This window comes from Brachyistius frenatus, unplaced genomic scaffold (assembly GCF_029030835.1).
Source record: "Brachyistius frenatus isolate BFR_SWC_R1_liver_20210118 unplaced genomic scaffold, ASM2903083v1 Contig_1, whole genome shotgun sequence".
Classification (NCBI taxonomy): Eukaryota; Metazoa; Chordata; class Actinopteri; family Embiotocidae; genus Brachyistius; species Brachyistius frenatus.
Window position 1 is genome coordinate 11,393,031 of NW_027210600.1, and position 18,788 is coordinate 11,411,818.

Genomic DNA, 18,788 nt, shown 5'->3' on the forward strand with positions numbered 1-18,788 from the left:
ATGACCACTGAATGATTTAATGTTGCATACAGAGCTGTTTGTGGTGTTTAATTGTTCAGACAGGATGCCCTTGAGTCATCATTCTTTGTAATTTCACACTGTGTAAAAATCTTGAGAGCCGTAGAAATTTGTCAGTTCAGCCGAACTTTTTTTTTTTTGGTTAAAGACTGAAACATAAAGGAAGGATAACATTTCCAAGGATATAAACAGCTCAATAAAAAGACTAACAGACAAAAATTCAACATTTTTACGTTTATCTGTCAGAGTGATGCTGCCTCATCTTTTCTCTTCTTGGAAGGCTGCTGTGTGGAGTGAATGCAGCTCTGAGGGCGTCTTTTTATGACGTGACAAGGAATAAAAACTTGACATCCTGCAGCTTGTCAGCAGCAAATGAAAGTTTGTCGAGCCTTTCTCTGCTTCTCCTCTCAGTGAGAGCTTTTACCGTCAACTTGATTGCATTTTCTTCTCTCCCTGAGATACTGTAAGCGTGTCATTGAGGGATTAGTGTGTGATGAATGTCAGAGGCCACCGCAAGTCCGAGAGAACCCAACAACCTCTTTCTTCACACATCTCTGACTGCCACCTGTACTTGCTCTCCTCCCTCTCTTTTCTGTTTCTCCCCTCATTTATCTGTTTCCTCGGGTTAACTCGACACCCTATTCACTTTTGTCAGACCTATTTACATTCATACAAAGAGCAGCACTGTTTTCCCATGCTCCCTCTCCCTCATGTCTCACCATGATTTGAAGTAGCTGCTATTTCTGGTTTCAGTCGGGTCAGTGCACTGTAATTCTGCTGTCTCATGTAAGCAAACAAGCTTGATAGGCAATTGTTATTCTTAGATGTGACAGGGCTGGAAACATGCCACCGAGCTGTCACTTCATTTTATCAGCATGTTTAATGGAAAATATTTCTTTCCGAGTATACACGGAGTCATTGCTTGCTGTGTTTCAGTACGAATGTACAGAGAGTAAATTTAGAATATAAATGATCATTTTAATTTATTTGACTGTTCTCATTATATTGTAGGTGCTGCCTCGTAGGTAGATTTTTAAAACACTCGTCATTTTGATGCTGATGACAGTCATATACCTGAAACCGGACACTGACTACTCTGTTATTGTTTTAACATGTAGTTTGGCTGATTTTAAAAGCTGTCTCAAATGCTCTCAATTTAAAAAAAAAAACCTGTGGTGTTTAGTCCCTCTCGCCCGGCCACCTGACAATATTTCATCCTGTCTATAGCAATTTACTGTAAACTGCATGTAAAATCCTTTCTGTCTTTTAAGGACCCTGAGATGGTCTCTCGTGCTTTTATCACAATGAAGTTGGACTATTGCAATGATGTATGTTGGAGTCAGCCTGACATTCATATCCCGGTTACAGTTTGTTTAAATTCCTGCAGCAAGGATCTTCACTGCACGGGCACATTTCTCCTATCCTGGTATTCGTACTCCGGCTGTCTGTCCTGTATAGGATTAAGTTTGAGATTATTGTTGTATCAATACTTAAATGGTCTGACCTGTTGAACCCCTAAACCCTTTGTCGCCTGCTTACTGTAGGTCAGCTGATAGCATCTCCTAGATCCATACCAACACTCAGGGGCAACCAGGCTTTCTCAGTGGCTTCAGCAACGTTGGTATTCAAAATTCAGTTGATAACATGTTCATTTTCAGTCCCATTTCAAGATTTGACTCTATCTGAGTTTTATCATCAGTTTACAGTATTATGAATTGCTCCTGTGTATCTTTGAAAGTAGTTTTTGGCTTGATTTTCTCACTTGACTAATAAATTGTAATATGGCCCTTGTTATCTTCAAGATGACTATACTTATGCTCCCATGTGCTGTCTGTTCTCTGCTGCCCATATCTCTCAGCAGTGCTGTGTCACCTGACACATAGCTAAAACACACACACACACACACACACACACACACACACACACACACACACACACACACACACACACACACACACACACACACACACACACACACACACACACACACACACACACACACACACACACACACACACACACACACAGGGAGGTTCTGCTATCTGGATATGTTCCTCCCTTGACATTCATAGTCATTCTTTCATGTTTTAGATCGGTGGTTCATACCAGAAGAAAGGGAATCCATGCAATGTAAATATTAACACAGTATGTTAAGGTGTTAAAGTCTGAAACTTCTGGGTATAGGAAAGTGATTATATAAGGACACTGTAATGCAGACAAAATGACATGCTCTTCTCTTCTACATACGTTGATTCCAGACGGCCCATGACGGCTTGTTAGAGAGCGCAGAAAGGCACCTTCTGATTCACTAGAAGTGTTTGAAACGTTGTGAATGAGGCGTAGCAGAGTAGGAAGTGTTTCATGTGCTAGTTGTCCTCTGAGATGCTCACAAACCATGTAGTAATGTGTTTAGTGCTGAAATCGAGTCTCAAGTTCAGGTCAGTCGTCAGATACGGCTTTAAGACCTCAGTGTGAATGCATGTGTGCCAGACTGTTTCCAGACAGACGGGCTGAAAACAAATCTCAGGTTTTGTGTGCCTGTTTCCCCTTGACCTCAGCCATAATCCTGTCAGTCACTGCTGCTTTGATCAGATTCTTCCAGTCAGATATGAGAAAGTGCTTTCTTTAAGGGTTGATGTCAATCTGTCCATCCATATAAAATATATTTTGAAAGCTAGTGGACAAGCTGACCTGAAATTTGTGGCTGCAAAGAATGCACTCTTTAGTGCAGATGCCATAAACTGAAATACCAGCGAGGGCCGCTAGGGGTTGATTTTAAACGGATCCGGCTCCATAGGCTCCCATTCAACTTCTCTCATGAAATACAAAGTCATTAGATTTAGATGCCTGCAGCAGCAATAGCCAGGGAGCTAGTTTGATAGTTTTAAGATTTCATTGAATTTGGATTGTTGTTTCCACAACAATTAAAGTTACATTTTTACAATTAAGACAAAACAACAACTCATCTATGCAGCACAATGTACATCATCTGTATAAGAGAAAACAGAGGAAAATGAACCAAGCCAAAGAAAAGTGGAAAAAAGGTTTTTCAAACTAAGTTTCAGGAATCATTGTGGGACCATGTTCTGCACCCGAGCCGTCATGTTGCCACCCAGTCGATAACAGCACAGTACGGTTACCTGCTCTGAATGCCAAAGTGGCACTCCTCTCCCTCACCGAAGACCATCTGCGGTCTGGGCTTGTTGCCAGAGCAGACAGGTGGAGCGCAGGTTGATGGCAGCCTGTCAGTGAAACCATCAATGTGAGAAACTAAAAACAGATTTATTCCTTTGAACAACCACATGCCACGTCTCATCTGTCTACCGTACCTGCCAGAGGGAAGACCGACGAGTCTATAGCCACACTCTGAAACATTTAAAAATGATTTATCCTGGTGTCTTCTCATCACTTGGGAAGCTTTGTGTGTTAAATGGATGTTATCTGTGCTTGTTTTCATAGTAAGAAGTATCAATGAAAGGGGATTCTATAGGAGTAGATAAGCCTCCACAGACGCTCAGAGCCTGGCAGGAACCTTTGATTTCACTATTGACAAAACAATCAGTTTCTGTCTGTGGAGAGCAGTGATAACAAAGCTTCTGTCAGGACATACTGTGGCTTTGATATGATTTCCTTTTGATATGATCTTATCCTGTCTGGCTCTGCCTTCATAAAGAGGAGGAGGGGGGGTGTTGTGGGCTTCATTATAACTTATCTTTGAGTGCACCTAATTTTGTGGTACTTTTGAATACAATCCACCCTCTTTGCGGGATGAGCTGTGTTTTGGGGGAGGGACACCTGCAGCTTCGACTGGAATGGCCTTGTAAGAGCTGAACAGACATGAGAGCTCTTTAAAGTTCGATTATCGGCGCTGACACTTATTGAGATGTGTGTGTGTGTGTGTGTGTGTGTGTGTGTGTGTGTGTGTGTGTGTGTGTGTGTGTGTGTGTGTGTGTGTGTGTGTGTGTGTGTGTGTGTGACCCATTGATGGTTTGCTTCATAAATCAAAGCAAAATCTCTGTTTTTGTTGAAATATTAACAATGCCGTTCTTGAGAGGATTTTTTTCCCCCTCTTTCTGCAATGTAGGAAATGTTTTATTAGCTGAATCCATTCTTGTTAAATTAAACTTTGATTTAAAAAAAAAAAAAAAAAATTTAATATCTTAAGTCACTTCAAGGTTTTCTTCACTTTTAGAAAATGTTTTCACATTATATGACAATGCAGAGGCTCCAAGAGCTTGGTGTCCTCCTCCAAGTTTGTGTTTAAAATTTTTTGCTGGGTTTTGCCAATACAATGTCTTTTTGTTATTGTTGAACAAAAAAGGTTGAATATGCTTTCCTGAAGGGAGCTGCAGTGTGTTGCGGTTGTTCAACCATTTTGTTTAATTTGAAGAAAGTCATAATTTACCAAGAATTCAGCCTGCTTGTCCTTTTTAAGATGGTCAAGAGAGTAAAACATCTAGATTTAGATGTCGATGTCTGACAATCAGTTGGCTCTAAGTCATAGTCAAAGTCTATCTTTGTAAAACTGGAAGTCAGGGCTCTGTGAGGGCCACACCATTTTCTGCAGGACTACTTGTTCTGTTTGTTGCTGAAGATAACTTTTTATGACTCTGGCTGTTGTCATAATACAGTTTTTGGACTGAATGATTGCAAACTGAATGGATTGTTGGATGAAACAAATCGGCTCCATTTGACCATTTTCGGGACCTTTTGTAGACCAAGATTTATTGATTATTGAAAAAATGGTTTGCAAATAAATGGATAATTAGAATAGCCAGTAGTTTTACGTCTGAATGTGAAATTACTGTCTTGAGGTCAAACACACTCATCAGGGGGACAATATTGTTTGCAGAAGGGAGCTCTTTAAACTGGGGGAGACCCAGCTTTCCCAGCATGCTGCTGTCCGAGGGGATACTCATCTTTTTTCTGTCATACTGATTTAAGACTATTACCCAGCATCTGCTCTCTCATCATCCCAAAAGATCGATCTGTGGCCTTGCAGTGCCAGCCTCTCTGATGGATGCTCCGTGGAGATGAAGTTACTGATGAGATATGATAGAGATTCCCATGAGTAAACACACTCCGGCTGTCAGGCAGGATGGGGAAAGAGTTTGTGAATCCTTTGGACTTAACTACAAAAGTAAAATCTTAGTTGCCCCTCTGAATTTTCTTCTTACCGTAGGTAAGTCCTCAGGTGAGGGATGAGATGCTGCGAGTGAGTCAGCATTGTCCTTCCATAGCTAATGGCCAGGAAATGTCTGTGTTGGAGAAACTAATTGGATTTCTTCAACAGGAAAGCATCCGTCCAGCTCCATTAGCCCGCAGTAAACAGCAACACACAGCAGAGGGAGAGAGAATTAAGGAGGGGGCTCGAGGGTATTGAAGAGAGAGGCATGTTTGTTGTTGTTGCAGAGGTCAGAGGTTGAATTTGGGGGATAATCAGTACTGTAAATGTGTGTTATTCATGCACACGATGATGCGAGGAAACGCCAGGAGTGAAGCAGGGATGTGTCTGGGTAATGAGCTCATCAGCAGGCCGCCCTGGTGTTATGGTAATTCACTTTAACTGCAGGAGCACGGATCTAAAACTTTATCGTACTGCTCCTGATTCTCTCACGCTTTTCTGAAACATTTGTCCAACAAGTATCTTTGAAAAAAACAACAAAGTGAATGTGAAATGATTCATTTGTTTTTATGAGGCATTGTTTGTTTACAGAGTTCCTTTTCGGCAGTGCTGCGACAGCCATATTTATTTATATTTAATACTAAAACAAGTGTACCAGGAGCACCTAAACATTGATCTTTTAGCTATATGGATGTGTTTGATCTCATTTTGCCTTCTAAACTTTTGGTCTACACTGAGCGTAGGAACGTGTTGCTGTATGTAGACTGACGTCTTCAGCTTGTGGTGACTTTGCGCCTACATTTTACAAATATGTGAGCGGTGTTATCACAGACTGGGTGAAGGAACGACAGAGACTTTCTTCTACAATGGTCTGACTGACATCGACTGTTGTTTACATTGTGGTAATTAGATCAGTTCTCCTGCACAAAATCAGTTTTTGAGACACAATAATACATGTGGTATATGACTATGCAATTCTGAAAATGAATTTGGAGAAGGTCAGCGCAGGACACGCATGAATCACATTTACATTTTCTGGAACTCTGATATTTCCAGCCATCACTTCTCTCCGCCGCGTGACAGCTGCATTGAAACAATGAACAGACACTCAGGAAAAGCTAAATCAAACCTGGCAGCCTCCTGACCTCCAGGCCGCATCTCTCGTTGGCATGTCGTACATCTACTGAAACACTGTGATGTAAAGCGTAATTGGGGGGGGGGGGGTCCCTCCTATAGACTAGTAGGATGCGTCATGTCGAGAGATCCTGGAAGGGGAAAACCAGTCGTTCCTTAGAGACAGATCGTGAAGGAACAGTGGGGCTACTATACTGCCAGTAAATTGGGTCTTTCTTCCTGTGAGAGGGTGACATGTTGGAATGCAGCACATTAATGTGGACATGGGTGGGCCTCTCATTCCTGTCATAGCATCTCTCTCTTCCCTTTGACCCACCATGACTTTCTTCTCGTCTTTTTGCCTCCATGGCTCCTTTGAGTTTGTGGATGCACAAGTGCTGTTTCTTCAGCATAATTCACGTCCTTGTAAAAGATGATAATCAGTCAGAGCTGTTACTGTCTGCTTTGAAAAAGGACTAGTACACAGCAGAGCTAACATCAGTTTAAGTCGCAAGTCTTCTGTGCGACTTTGAACAGCTTATAAATGTGTTTTTTAATGTCAAGATTGGTCGGTTTGGATGCTAAATAGTGGGATCCTTATTTTTCAATATTGCTAGCAAAGTGCCGGTACGTCCTTGTCCTACAGGCTACAGTTACCTGCACCTGTTGGGACAATTTTCACGACGTATAGAATAACTCATGATGCATATGAAGCATTGGACGAAAACATCCACTACAGAGACGAAAAAAACAACGGCATCAGACAATGAAATCACCTGTTTGGAGTGACGGGGAGATCTTAACCTTCCTCTAATGACATTAAACACATGTAAATGCAATGTCAATCACATCGTTTTTATTTGTTTGAGGTTTGACTGGCACTCTTTTAATGATCATATCTCTTTGTATGTTGTGGATGAGAGCATTTCTGTAAAATAACTAGATATATATATTTTGAATCATTAATTTCATAATCATTTAGATTAAAACTTAGTTTGACATGATTTTTGACTTCATTCAGATATGACTAATAGTGATTACAGTAAGTGAGAAAAGGAATACAAGGCGGACAAGGTGAGAGAAGGAAAATTCTACAATTTTTTTCTGTTTTCGTGCAATCGTGAGGTTGAGGTCTGTATTTATGTTGAACAGACATATTAAGCAGCGACGACACTCCTTCTCTCTCTCAGCATGGGCCGTTGTGGAGGTGAACATGGAGGACAAAGTGGAGGTGTTACAGGGACAAACAGCTCGGATCACCTGCATATTTACATCAGATGACGGCATCGGTGCCACGACGATGGAGTGGCACTATGTGAGTATCATCAAGCCTAACACACACACACACACACACACACACACACACACACACACACACACACACACACACACACACACACACACACACACACACACACACACACACACACACACACAGGTTTGATGTTTATATAAATGTGATGTTTGTTGTGTGTGAACTCTGACCTTTAGGTGATAAGTTCGAGACAGAAGCAGAGAATCTACCACCAGAGCTCCTTGATGACGGTTGTAGACCAAAGCACGCCGTACACAGACCGGATCAGCGTGAATGTCACCAGAGCCTCTAAAGAGATAGTGTTGACCATCAGCAACGTGCAGGTGGAAGACGAAGTGGAATTTGTCTGCCTCATTACAACTCTCACAGACGGGATTGGGGAGGGACGCACGAAGCTGAGGGTGTTTGGTAAGAGTCGGTCTGAGAGAATGTCTAATTTCAGATGGTTTGAGTAACAGTAAAGAAACTAGCCTTTAAAAAAAGCTAACAGCTCGAGATTTAGGATAAAGCTCAAATCAGACCAAAAGATTTGGGATGAGACAAAACTGTTTTAGACCGCTGCAGGAAAAGTTGCAGCAGTGTGAACTGGACCGTCTCAGATTAAGTCAATCCATCTGATTGTGTCACCAGCGACTCGGTTTGAAGATTCATAGGGGGAATTTTGAATAACCAGTTGGCCTTTTTCATGGCTAAATCTAACGAACCTAATCGACACAGGCATCGAGTACTAACCAGTAAGAGGCCGAGTTGGGTGGGTCACGCCCTCGTCATGCCTTCAGGGCTTAAAATAATAGTCCACTGCTTATCAGTGCTTCTGGTGACACTTCAATTTATGGCCGTTATCACAAGCAAAATGGACATTTGAAAACATTTTTACATTAATACATTTTTATTATTTTAGACAATTCAGAGACTATTTCACATTCCTCAAAACTGCCAATCGTTAGCTGCCAGAAGACATAAATGTTTCTTTGAAATTAGAACATTTTTTTTTCTTCTTAATTCCTATGCAGAAGCACCAAACCCTCCAACTATTGAGAGTGTGCGAACAGGAATCTCAGTCAATGAACGCCATCCATCTAAGGTTGGCAAGCTTTGAATCATGAACATCAAAGATAAAAAAAAAAAAAATGAAATGGCTGCCAAACTGCAGCTTATTCTTTGAATCTCTCTCCTCCCACAGATTGGAGTTTGCGAAGTCAAAAATGGATACCCAAAGCCGAACATCACTTGGTACAGAAATCTCACGCCACTCCGCAATATTCCGGATGGTGAGTGGATTAACATCAACGTCTGCGATGGACTTCTGCTGTTTTAGGTTGTGCTTTCCCTCCCTTGCCTTATGAGTTAATTTGTTTTGTCTTCCAGAGTTGAGTGTGTTGTCGCTCATCACCAGAGAGTCGAGTGGTCTGTACTCAGTCACAAGTGAGCTGAGAATGAAGGTGGTGAAGGAGGACGAAGATGCTGACTTCTACTGCGAGGTCACCTTCTTCCTTCCTGGAGCAACCAGCATGACCGAAACCACACGTATTAACGTCACTGTATACTGTGAGTTTGACAAGTTAAAATATCAAGGCATGGCCTGCACTAGATTGTCCCAGATCATCCCAGAGGTGTTGGATGGGCTCCGTGCAGCTCGGCCACGTTGTCCACACCAAACTACAACCAAACATTCACTTGTGGACGTGGTTTAATGTTGAGAAAAGAAAGGACCTTGAAGTTTCCCACAAACTTCTCCAAGTTTGAAGCACACCATTGTCCAAAGTATTGTAACATATTATATCATTAATATTTCCCTCCATTGGAACTAACGGGCTTTAATTCAACTCAGTTAAACTTTATTTATATCGCGCCAAATCACAACATACACCGTCTCAGGGCTCTTTACACAGTAAGATACTTCCAACAGAACTTTACATCATCATTTATTTATTTAGTCTGAATCACCAGCAAAAGCAGAACCTGAGTTGAAAATGTTTTTGTAGGGAGGGGTTTGGGCGTATTTGTGTCAAAACTTTGGGGAATTGATAAAGGTCGGGAGTCAAATCCAGTGAGTCGTGTTGGTAGGCCGTGACAATTGCGTTGTTACGGGCGAGAAGCTTGCAAGATTTCAACATGCCACAGTTCTGGTTGTTTGCACTGAGTCTTTTCCCTCAGACGCCTTTTGGCAGTCTGACTCTGGAGGACGAATTCTTGGTCCACAACCCAGCGACTGTCAGAGAAAACCCGACTGGTTGCTCCTCACCTGACGAACCTTCTTTAGTCTTGGACGGTGACGTTCTGCCCCTCTTGAGACGCAAATATAACTCTAAACACTTCGCCTGGCTCATTGCTTCATTGTCACAGATTTTCTGAAGCATTTCAACGGTCAATTTTTGACTGCCCCTCCTATTTCTAATGTTCAGTTAACCATTACTGCAACTTCTAACAACTAAAAATGATCTGGGACGGACTATCAAGTCACTCGCTAATTTTTTTTTGCGTCCAATACACGGCCACCGATGCAACGACAATCCTTTTCTAGTTTACCCTTTGTGTTTGTTGATGGACGCAGTCTAGCCAGAAGCACTGCAGCTGAAGATTTCGCTATTTAAGTAGGCCAGACACTCTACATTTTCCTTACTATAAGAGTTCAGGTTTGTAGTCTGACCTTTTATTTCTCTCTTGTTTCAGATCCCGCCACTGCAGTAAATATTTGGGTTGAGTCACCAAAGGGTAAAATCAAGGAAGGGGACACGATCGAGCTTCACTGCCGTGGCAACGGGAATCCTCTGTCCTCAATCTTTTCAATCAAGCGCCCAAAAGTAAGAAAATCAACACTCGTGATTTGTGTACCAAAGACAGCAGCCCAGTTTAGGCCTACTTCATCTTCATCTGCATATGTATTGACAAAAACAGTAGCTGTTCTGGAGGTTATGACTGCATCACATCATCTTTTATATTTCCAGTTTTCCTGAGCATTGAAGGACTTTAATATTGACTGTATATGTTTTGATATTACTGTGGGTGTTTTTAGGAGGACGAGGGTAAGGAAAAAAGCATAATGGTGCTGGATGATGTGACCCGTCTGGACAGTGGCGTTTACGTGTGCACATCTACGGACATGGAGACCTTCGAGGGGATCTCATCAAACACCACAGTGTTTGTCAACTGTAAGGAGTTTGCACAGATTTGATCTGTAACCATGACAACAAATACGTTTGCTGTGTCTGATGTTCCCCCTTTTTGTCTTTTTGATTTCTTTGTCTCTTGTTTTTCTCTCCGTGGGTGCAGATCTCGATTCTGCTGTTGTGACGCCTCAAGGCACTATTGAGGTGGCCCAAGGAGAGGAGCTGAAGGCCACCTGTAATGCCCTCTCTTCTCTCCACACAGAAACAGTGTGGTTGAAGGTCAGACACATACACACAGTCACACGTGCTGTGCTGCTGGAACGCACCAGAATGACACTCCCTCACTTTTTTAGTTAGGAAATAAAATGTTGGCAGTTCTCTTGATCTGCTCCCGTCCGCCCCGTTAAAGTTACTACATTACTGTTAATACAAAACTCAACACTTCCTGTATCCATTTTCAAATTAAAAGCCCTCTATTGTTTCAGTAGACAGAAACCTTCCATTTCTTAACACGGCATTAAAGTGATGGAAATATACATTTTCTGCTTTTGTATGTGAACTTTTCACTGGAGGAACAGCGGTTACTCAGCCTTAGAAATGAGCCACAACTACATAGAGTAACAACAAATTAATGAAGATGCATTAAGAATCCCATCGCTTCACACCGTGTCTACCCTGAGCAGCACATTATTAGCGGTCGGTTTCGGCTGATTGAAGATGATTTAGTCTTTTATTTAGAGGTGCGCATGTCAGTGTGTGAGTTAAATTAGCTTTTTGTGCCCCGGCGTGTAGGACGGAGAGGAGTTTTCAAAGGGTAACACTTTGATCGTGAAGAACGCTACGTTTGACACAGCGGGGGCGTATGTGTGTGTTGTGACTGTTCCTGAGATTGAGGGGATGGAAAGCAGCAGCACACTTCATGCTTATGTCAAGGGTGAGTCTGATTACAGACGTTGTATGTTGAATATCACATTGCTTTCTCATAGACAATCAATCTACTCGAAAATGTATAATGCAATTTCAGCTTTAATTGTGTTTATGTTCAATTTTCAATTTTTTTTTCTGTATTTTCAGTTGTATTTTTGCTCATAGTGGCGTTTTTTTTTTTTTTTTTTTTTTTTCAGTCTGTGAGATTACAACATAGTAATAACCATCACAGAGCTATCAGGGTTGTTATTTCTCACTCCTTGTTCTGCAGGCCGTCCAGAGATCACGGAGAAGGACTCGACAGAAATAGAGAGTTATGAAAAGACAGTCGACCTGAGCTGCCGCGCCAGAGGCTTCCCTGTTCCTGAAATTATCTGGACCACCTCTGATGGAAAGGTACAGCAAAAGAAAGCTTCTCATTCTCTGCTTAGATGCAACAGACATGCACATATTCCAGTTGTGTGCTCTCAGATTTATTCTCAATACCCATAAGACTTCAACTGTCAGGTCCATTTTGAAAAATGCCATTCGCGCTCTTCAAAAACATTACAGAAAAGACGTTATTTGTAAACTTAGAAGCTACTGATGGGAGGGTTTAATTTTTTATACGAGGAAAAATGAGCGGTTCTCCAGCACATAATTACCGGATTTCACTTTGTCTGGTGGACTGTAGATTAGGCTGTACATTAGTTGACAAAGCATTTTGCCCCGTGTTTTGATTATAGGTACAGTAATTTACCTGACTGGGAGAGTTTTGACTCTATGAATGGCAGCGTTGGTCTGTTTTCAGGCACTTTAGTCGAGCCTGAAACATCTGAAACTACTGATTGGACTGCCATGAAATTTTATTTGGACATTCCTGGTTTCCAGGCCACTTCGGTCTACTAAATATTAGCATTGTTTGGCGTGTTAGTGTTAGTATTCAGCTCAAATCGCAGCTGTGCAGCTCTACAGAGGTGCTAACATTTCTGCAAAATTTGAAGATTTTCTTTCTTTATTTCTTTAAATCTGACCTGTTTGTTGTTGGACCTGCTTTTTTTTTTTTCTGTCTTTAACTGTTTTTTTTGTTTTTTTTAACGGCAGGTCCACAATGAAGCATCTCAGACAAAGACTGAGGACGATGTTGTGAGCGAGCTCACTGTCAAGGTGGCCTCAGATATGACTGCTGTCTGCAGCGCCACCAACAAGTACGGCGCCGACACGTTGACTTTCAACATCAAAGCCAGTGAGTTCCTGCTTCTTTTGTTTCCTGTCTGTGCTCTTTTGTGTTTATATGTGTACGTCTCTATCTGTTCCCCTCCTCACCTCCCCCTTTCCTTCTGTTCTCCTTCCCTTATTTGTGTGCCTTTGTGTTAGTTTTTTCTGAGTGTGAGGGCCTCGATGTCCGCCATGTGCTGTAACGTGTTGCCTGTGATTCTGGACATTTGTGTTGCGAGACGCTGTGAAGCTGTGCCGCTGTTAAATGTCGTCCCCACCCCCTCCCTCCCCCCCCAGTGTGTTAACAGGGAGTGTCCTCCCATCTGTCCCTCTACCTGTTTTCAGTTACACACACCACAACACCAGCAAGCACCACTACAACCTTCACTACCAATTCCTATACCACAGGTAAGGCCACGGTGACTCTGCACTGCCTGCTTCACACCACGCCAGTCCGATCAACTACAAAAAGAAAAATCAAACAAACAAAATCTCATGAAAGGGACTTGACTGAGATCGATTTCTTCAGCTGTCAGAAAAGGTTTTTCATCTGCTTGTTCGGTGTTATTCGGTTCACAAACCGAAAGAATGAGAGCAAGAAAGGAAAACTAGAAAGCACCTGGAAGCAGCAGAATTTACAACAGTGTCATGACTGATGGGTCATTACAGCGGTGTTGGTTAGTGATCACTCTGATTAATATCTCTGCTGCAAGGTGTCTCATTGACTAATTTGTTAGCAAAGCTGCGTTTTTTTCTGCTTCTTAAGTTATTGTAAAATAAAACTTTTTTTTTGCATACATGTGATCTTAAAATAGGAGAATGAATAAATGCTTACAAAGTATGTTAAAATAAAAACTTCCCACAAAATGATCAATGAAATCAGACGAGAATAAAAAAAAAAGTGACTAAGATAGTTTACCTTCTGCAAAGAGCAGCAGCTTTAAGAGCAGTAAGTGGAGCCTTTCTGTCAGCATTATGACCTGCAGATATATACACTGTGCACAACCAAAACCACACACACACACACACACACACACACACACACACACACACACACACACACACACACACACACACACACACACACACACACACACACACACACACACACACACACACACACACACACACATCATCAGTGCGACTCTATGAAGGAGCTGATGCTTCAAATGCACTCAGAGCGAGTCTCCTGACTCCCATTATGGCCGCTGCCTTGTGTTATTCTGTTCTTTACTCCACTCTCTCTCTCTCCCTGTATGTCATGCCAGGAAATTTCCAGCCACTCAGAGGAAACCTGTCTCTCTCAAAGCGCTGTTAAATGAGATTAAACAGGGCTACTCTGGGAAATGACAGTCGTGCCACTGACCACAGTTTACCTATCAGATTTGATGTTTAGCTTAAAATCACAGATAAAAGCCTCAAATTAAACATTTATTCAGGCCTCTGCTGAATGTCTTAACCGCCTGTGTTTGTGTGTTTGTGTTTGTGTGTGTGTGTGTGTCTGTGTGTCCTGCTGATATGAGTTATTTAATACATCCAGCCACCCACCAATACCTGTGCTCATTTGGTTTTTCTCAGTCAAAACAACAACAGCTATCCAACCAGAGAAAGTCAAGAAAGGTTTGTATGTTTCACTGTTGTCGATTCTCTCCCACCTTCACGCACAAGCACAAAAGCTTCCTTCCACTTCTTCTCCATGGCACCTCCCTCGCTGTCTCGCCTCCCAGCATTCATCAGACCCTCCTCTCCTGATGAACAAAACATCAAACCATCATTGGCTTGTTCATCACCTTCACCTCTTCCTGTGCATGTTGTCATGCCGTTTGTTGTATTATCACATTTCTCCTGCTGCAGCCTGAGATCCTCTTGCATCTTCTTTTCTCTTGGTTTAGGTCACCTGGAGGACGCTAATGCTACATTATCTTTGGACGCACTGTAAAACGCTGTCGGCTGCACCTCCGCCTGTTTCAGACTGTGGCTATAATCTCATTCGTAATCCAGTTGCAGTGAGTAACCCTCTGGTTGTATTTGTGCTTCTACTCCATTAGAGAACAATGGTGTTATCATTGCAGTCATCATTATCTGCATCCTGCTGCTGGCCATCTTGGGGAGCGTGCTCTATTTCCTCTACAAAAAGGGAAAGATCTGCGGCCGATCCGGCAAGCAAGACCTGTAAGTACAATGAGAGCAATTTATTGCATAAACATATGGTGTCTCATAAAATATAAGGAGATGTTAAAACTATCTTTGGGATTGAAAGACATTGGTAAAACCTTTATCACAGTTCTTTATGATGGCTCAGTTTCCACAACACAGTGTCATTTACAAACTGTTTCTGTAAACTGCCCCTTAGTGGAAACACTAAATGCCATTTTTATGTCTAAAAGGTCAACTTTACTGTGACATCATAATATTCTGCAGAAGCACATTTCTGCCCATTAACTGAGAAACAGAAGGGGAGATTGTGACCGTACTTCACATTTGGTCGAATACTGAACTGGTGACACTAATCTCAGACATGCTGTTCGGTTGAAGTTGTGTGTAAAGCAGCAGCATCCACGTTCGAATCATGTTTGCAGTTTGTGTGATTTACTGTATGATATTTGGAGGCCAAAATAAAGAATATATAATTTTTTTTTGTATTGTTCTCTTTAATGTGTTGAGGTTGCAAACAAACCGTTTTGTGAAAATTGAGTCAAAGCAAAACTTTGTAATCACCATGCTGTTTGACACATGTATATATCACACAAGGAGACAACACATTAAAAACACAATAACCTGTCTTCCAATGTTATGCATTAGATCAGACAAAACTTACTAAAAAAAAAAAACCCTCAATAACACATTTCATTTTGTAGGACGATGACACAGAACGATTCCACTAAAAGCGGATGTAAAATAACACTGAGCTATCTCCCAGCTGTGATCATCTCTCACTGCAGTTGGACAGGTGAACATCGGGTTTCGGTATTTCTAACTGGAGCATGTTATTGGTCTCGCAGCACCAAAGAGAAGTCCAACAAAGACAACATCGTGGTTGAGATGAAGAGCGACAACACAGAGGAAGCGATTCTCCTCGGGGTCAACGGGGAAAAACAACCACCAAGCGATCAGGTGGATATCAAATGTTAAACTGGCTCAGGCCAAGTGTAGTACTCTCATTACACCATTATCATTTTTACACAACCTTTATCCCTCCTCTCTCTCCATCTTGTGCGTGTGTGTTAATGTGTGCGTTTGCCCTCTGGAGTGAAGGGTGGCGAGTACCTGAACGTGCAGAAGTGAAGGAGGTGACTGCAGGCACACCGACAGCTGCTCCCGCTCTTCCCTCTCAGGCTCAGACCCGCCGATGCCTTCAACCTTCCACCACAAGCTCTTCAATCCAGAGCTGTGTTCTGGAAAAGCTCAGTTATCCGTTAATGTCAACCCAGCACGTTTCTGTCGGAATGCAACTCGATCTTTAGTAGGAAGAGATTTTTTAGATCTCCATTTCGTAACTCTGCTAATAAATATTCAACCTTCAAAAAGCAGGACAAACCTTCGACTGTACTTGTCCTTACCGTAAGCCTTGTACACTGCTGATCGTCCATAGAACAATAGTTGGAGCACAAAGCTGAGCAGGGACTGTTTTTATTCTAGACTAAGCATCACCTCAGGCGAAGCCATCACTGAAAGAGCAGCCTGAAACCGCTCAACAAGTGTACATATTATAATCTATGTATATATATTTCTTTATTTAAAATAACAGAAGAAAAACCACCAAAAATAAATGACCAGATAGTGTTTCTTTGTTTGGGTGTTCTTCAAGAGAGAGCGACGGAGCTGAGGGGAGCTTCAGATATGCATCTTGTTTTTTTTTTAATCTTTTTGTCTGTTTATCTTGTTTTGCTTCAAGTCTTTACACTGAAACTTTGGGGCTCCAGCGATGCCTCACCTCTACCGCCAGTTCACAGCTTCACCAAAGTTTTGCCTTTTAGCTCTGGAAACAACCTTGTAGGTAACTTCATCACATCATATGTCATTTTTATCCCCTCTACGTCTAACACTTTTATTTAAACTCCCAAGTCAGTGTATGATAAAAATATATATATTTTTGTAACATGTTCTGTTCAGGATTTCACAAAGAACTGTTAACACTGTCTTTAGTTGTATCTATTTTTTTCTTTCCTTCAGCCCAGTTTGCAATATTTCATGTGTGTGCTTGACTTTGCTAGCAGTCATGTCACAATGTTACAGATGCCTTAGAAATTACATTCAGATTAGAAACTCCACATTTTGTACTGTCATTTATGGTTAAATTTAATGTCCAGTGCACTGATTTCCTTTTGGTTATTCATGCGTTTGTGTTGTGTTTCTCTAATGTGAAACAGCGGTTTTTAATTTTTTTAATTTTTTTTTTTTTAATGTGAAATGCATTTCTGTAGCTATTTTTTTTTTCTTTTATTAAAAGGAGTGATTGAGGGTAGAACAGATTATTGGTCCATGGTAAATATGGTTCACGGCATGACGTTGCCCTCGTGATAAGGAAAAGATGCCTTTCTGTGTAATGAATGAATTAATTCATGTGTTGAATGAAACTTGAAATAATCTGTTGGATCCCAGCGAGACACAGAATCCCCCTCAGACTTGATGCCTCAGAGTGAGAAACACTACTCATTTACATGTGATGAGAACTGATGTGACTACTGAGGAGGAGGGAATGAGTGTGACTCCACATATGCAAAGTTTGAAGACAATCAAGCCACTCTGTGCAGCTGTCATACGTATCCTTACTCCCCTCTGTTAGACTTTTTCTTTTCTTTTCTGCTGGTTTTAAGAACTACCACTGTCAAAATGATTTTGGATGTTTGAAATCCATAAAAAGCCTTTTAAAGCCTTGGAGTTGTAATAAATGTCAATGATGGCATTCAAATCAATATACCAATAAAATCTTGATTTGTAGTTTTTGAAAATTACACCCAATAAAGGTGGAATAAAAGGAAGTGAAAATGTGTCCGTTTATTCTTGAGAAATTACCATCGTAACAGCTCAATGTAATTAAAATGATTCTGGGTCTCATCTTGTCTGCAGTCTGAGCATTTTTTTTTTTTATCCTTCCAGTGAATTAACAAAATAAAGATGATTTAATATCAGATTTTTCTCCTGTGGATTTACAGGACACAGTTTATTAAACATATTTTAATCAATTTTGAGTAAGTTTGCACCTAAAGAGCTGCAGTATGTCATTTGGTAACAATAATTACAAGACAAATGAAAGTAAATGTTCAGATGGCAAACTTCCGATGATTTCATATATTGTTAATGTAATCTACACTGACTTTTCGTCGATGCATTTGGTGCAATAAACCTGCTCAAACATCTCGCAACTAATTAAGTTAATTGACAGCAGATCAGTAACATGATTGAGTATAAAAAGAGCATCAAGCAGAGTCTCTCAGCAGTGAAGATGGTGAGAGGCTCGTCACTCCCTGAAAGATCGGGTTGGGAAATAGTGCAACAATCTAAGAATAACGTTCCTCAATGTAAAATTGCCAAGAATTTGTGGATTGCGTCATCTACGGTAATATTATCGAAAGATTCAGAGAAATCTCTGTACGGAAGGACAGAAAGGAAGAAAAACAATATTAGATGGCCATGTTATTCGGGCCCTCAGGCAGCACCGCATTAAAAACAGACACAGTTCTGGAGTGGAAATCATTGCATGGGCTCAGGAACACACACCGACACCATTGTCTGTGAACACACTTAATTTGCTGCATCCAGAAACGCAGGTTAAAACTCTACAATGAAAAGAAGAAACCATTTATAAATATGATCCAGAAACACCGCCGCCTTCTCTGGACCCGAGATCATTTAAGATGGACTGAGGTGAAGTGGAAAACTGTCCTGTGGTCTGACCATTTAAAATTTGAGATTCTCTTTGGAAATTATGGACCCCCATTCTGTGGGCTAAAGAGGAGAGGGACCACCCAGATTTCTATCA

At 41.4% G+C, this 18,788-nt stretch overlaps 1 protein-coding gene across 5 annotated transcripts in view; it reads left to right on the top strand.

Moving 5' to 3' along the window:
- mcamb (melanoma cell adhesion molecule b) overlaps positions 1 to 17,796 on the top strand; it is a 37,168-nt gene extending 19,372 nt beyond the window's left edge. The window contains exons 2-17 of one of the 5 annotated variants that reach the window (XM_069690282.1): positions 7,447 to 7,571; positions 7,748 to 7,979; positions 8,585 to 8,655; positions 8,755 to 8,842; positions 8,940 to 9,119; positions 10,245 to 10,375; positions 10,588 to 10,723; positions 10,845 to 10,960; positions 11,474 to 11,615; positions 11,880 to 12,004; positions 12,692 to 12,833; positions 13,151 to 13,213; positions 14,384 to 14,425; positions 14,854 to 14,977; positions 15,808 to 15,919; positions 16,056 to 17,796. In XM_069690282.1, coding sequence (XP_069546383.1) covers positions 7,447 to 7,571; positions 7,748 to 7,979; positions 8,585 to 8,655; positions 8,755 to 8,842; positions 8,940 to 9,119; positions 10,245 to 10,375; positions 10,588 to 10,723; positions 10,845 to 10,960; positions 11,474 to 11,615; positions 11,880 to 12,004; positions 12,692 to 12,833; positions 13,151 to 13,213; positions 14,384 to 14,425; positions 14,854 to 14,977; positions 15,808 to 15,919; positions 16,056 to 16,058 — 1,832 coding nt within the window. In that variant the 3' untranslated portion in view covers positions 16,059 to 17,796. The remainder of the gene's footprint in view (positions 1 to 7,446; positions 7,572 to 7,747; positions 7,980 to 8,584; positions 8,656 to 8,754; positions 8,843 to 8,939; positions 9,120 to 10,244; positions 10,376 to 10,587; positions 10,724 to 10,844; positions 10,961 to 11,473; positions 11,616 to 11,879; positions 12,005 to 12,691; positions 12,834 to 13,150; positions 13,214 to 14,383; positions 14,426 to 14,853; positions 14,978 to 15,807; positions 15,920 to 16,055) is intronic. The other 4 variants (XM_069690273.1, XM_069690290.1, XM_069690299.1 and 1 more) reach the window with 4 other exon arrangements.
- The last annotated feature ends 992 nt before the right edge of the window (positions 17,797 to 18,788 follow it).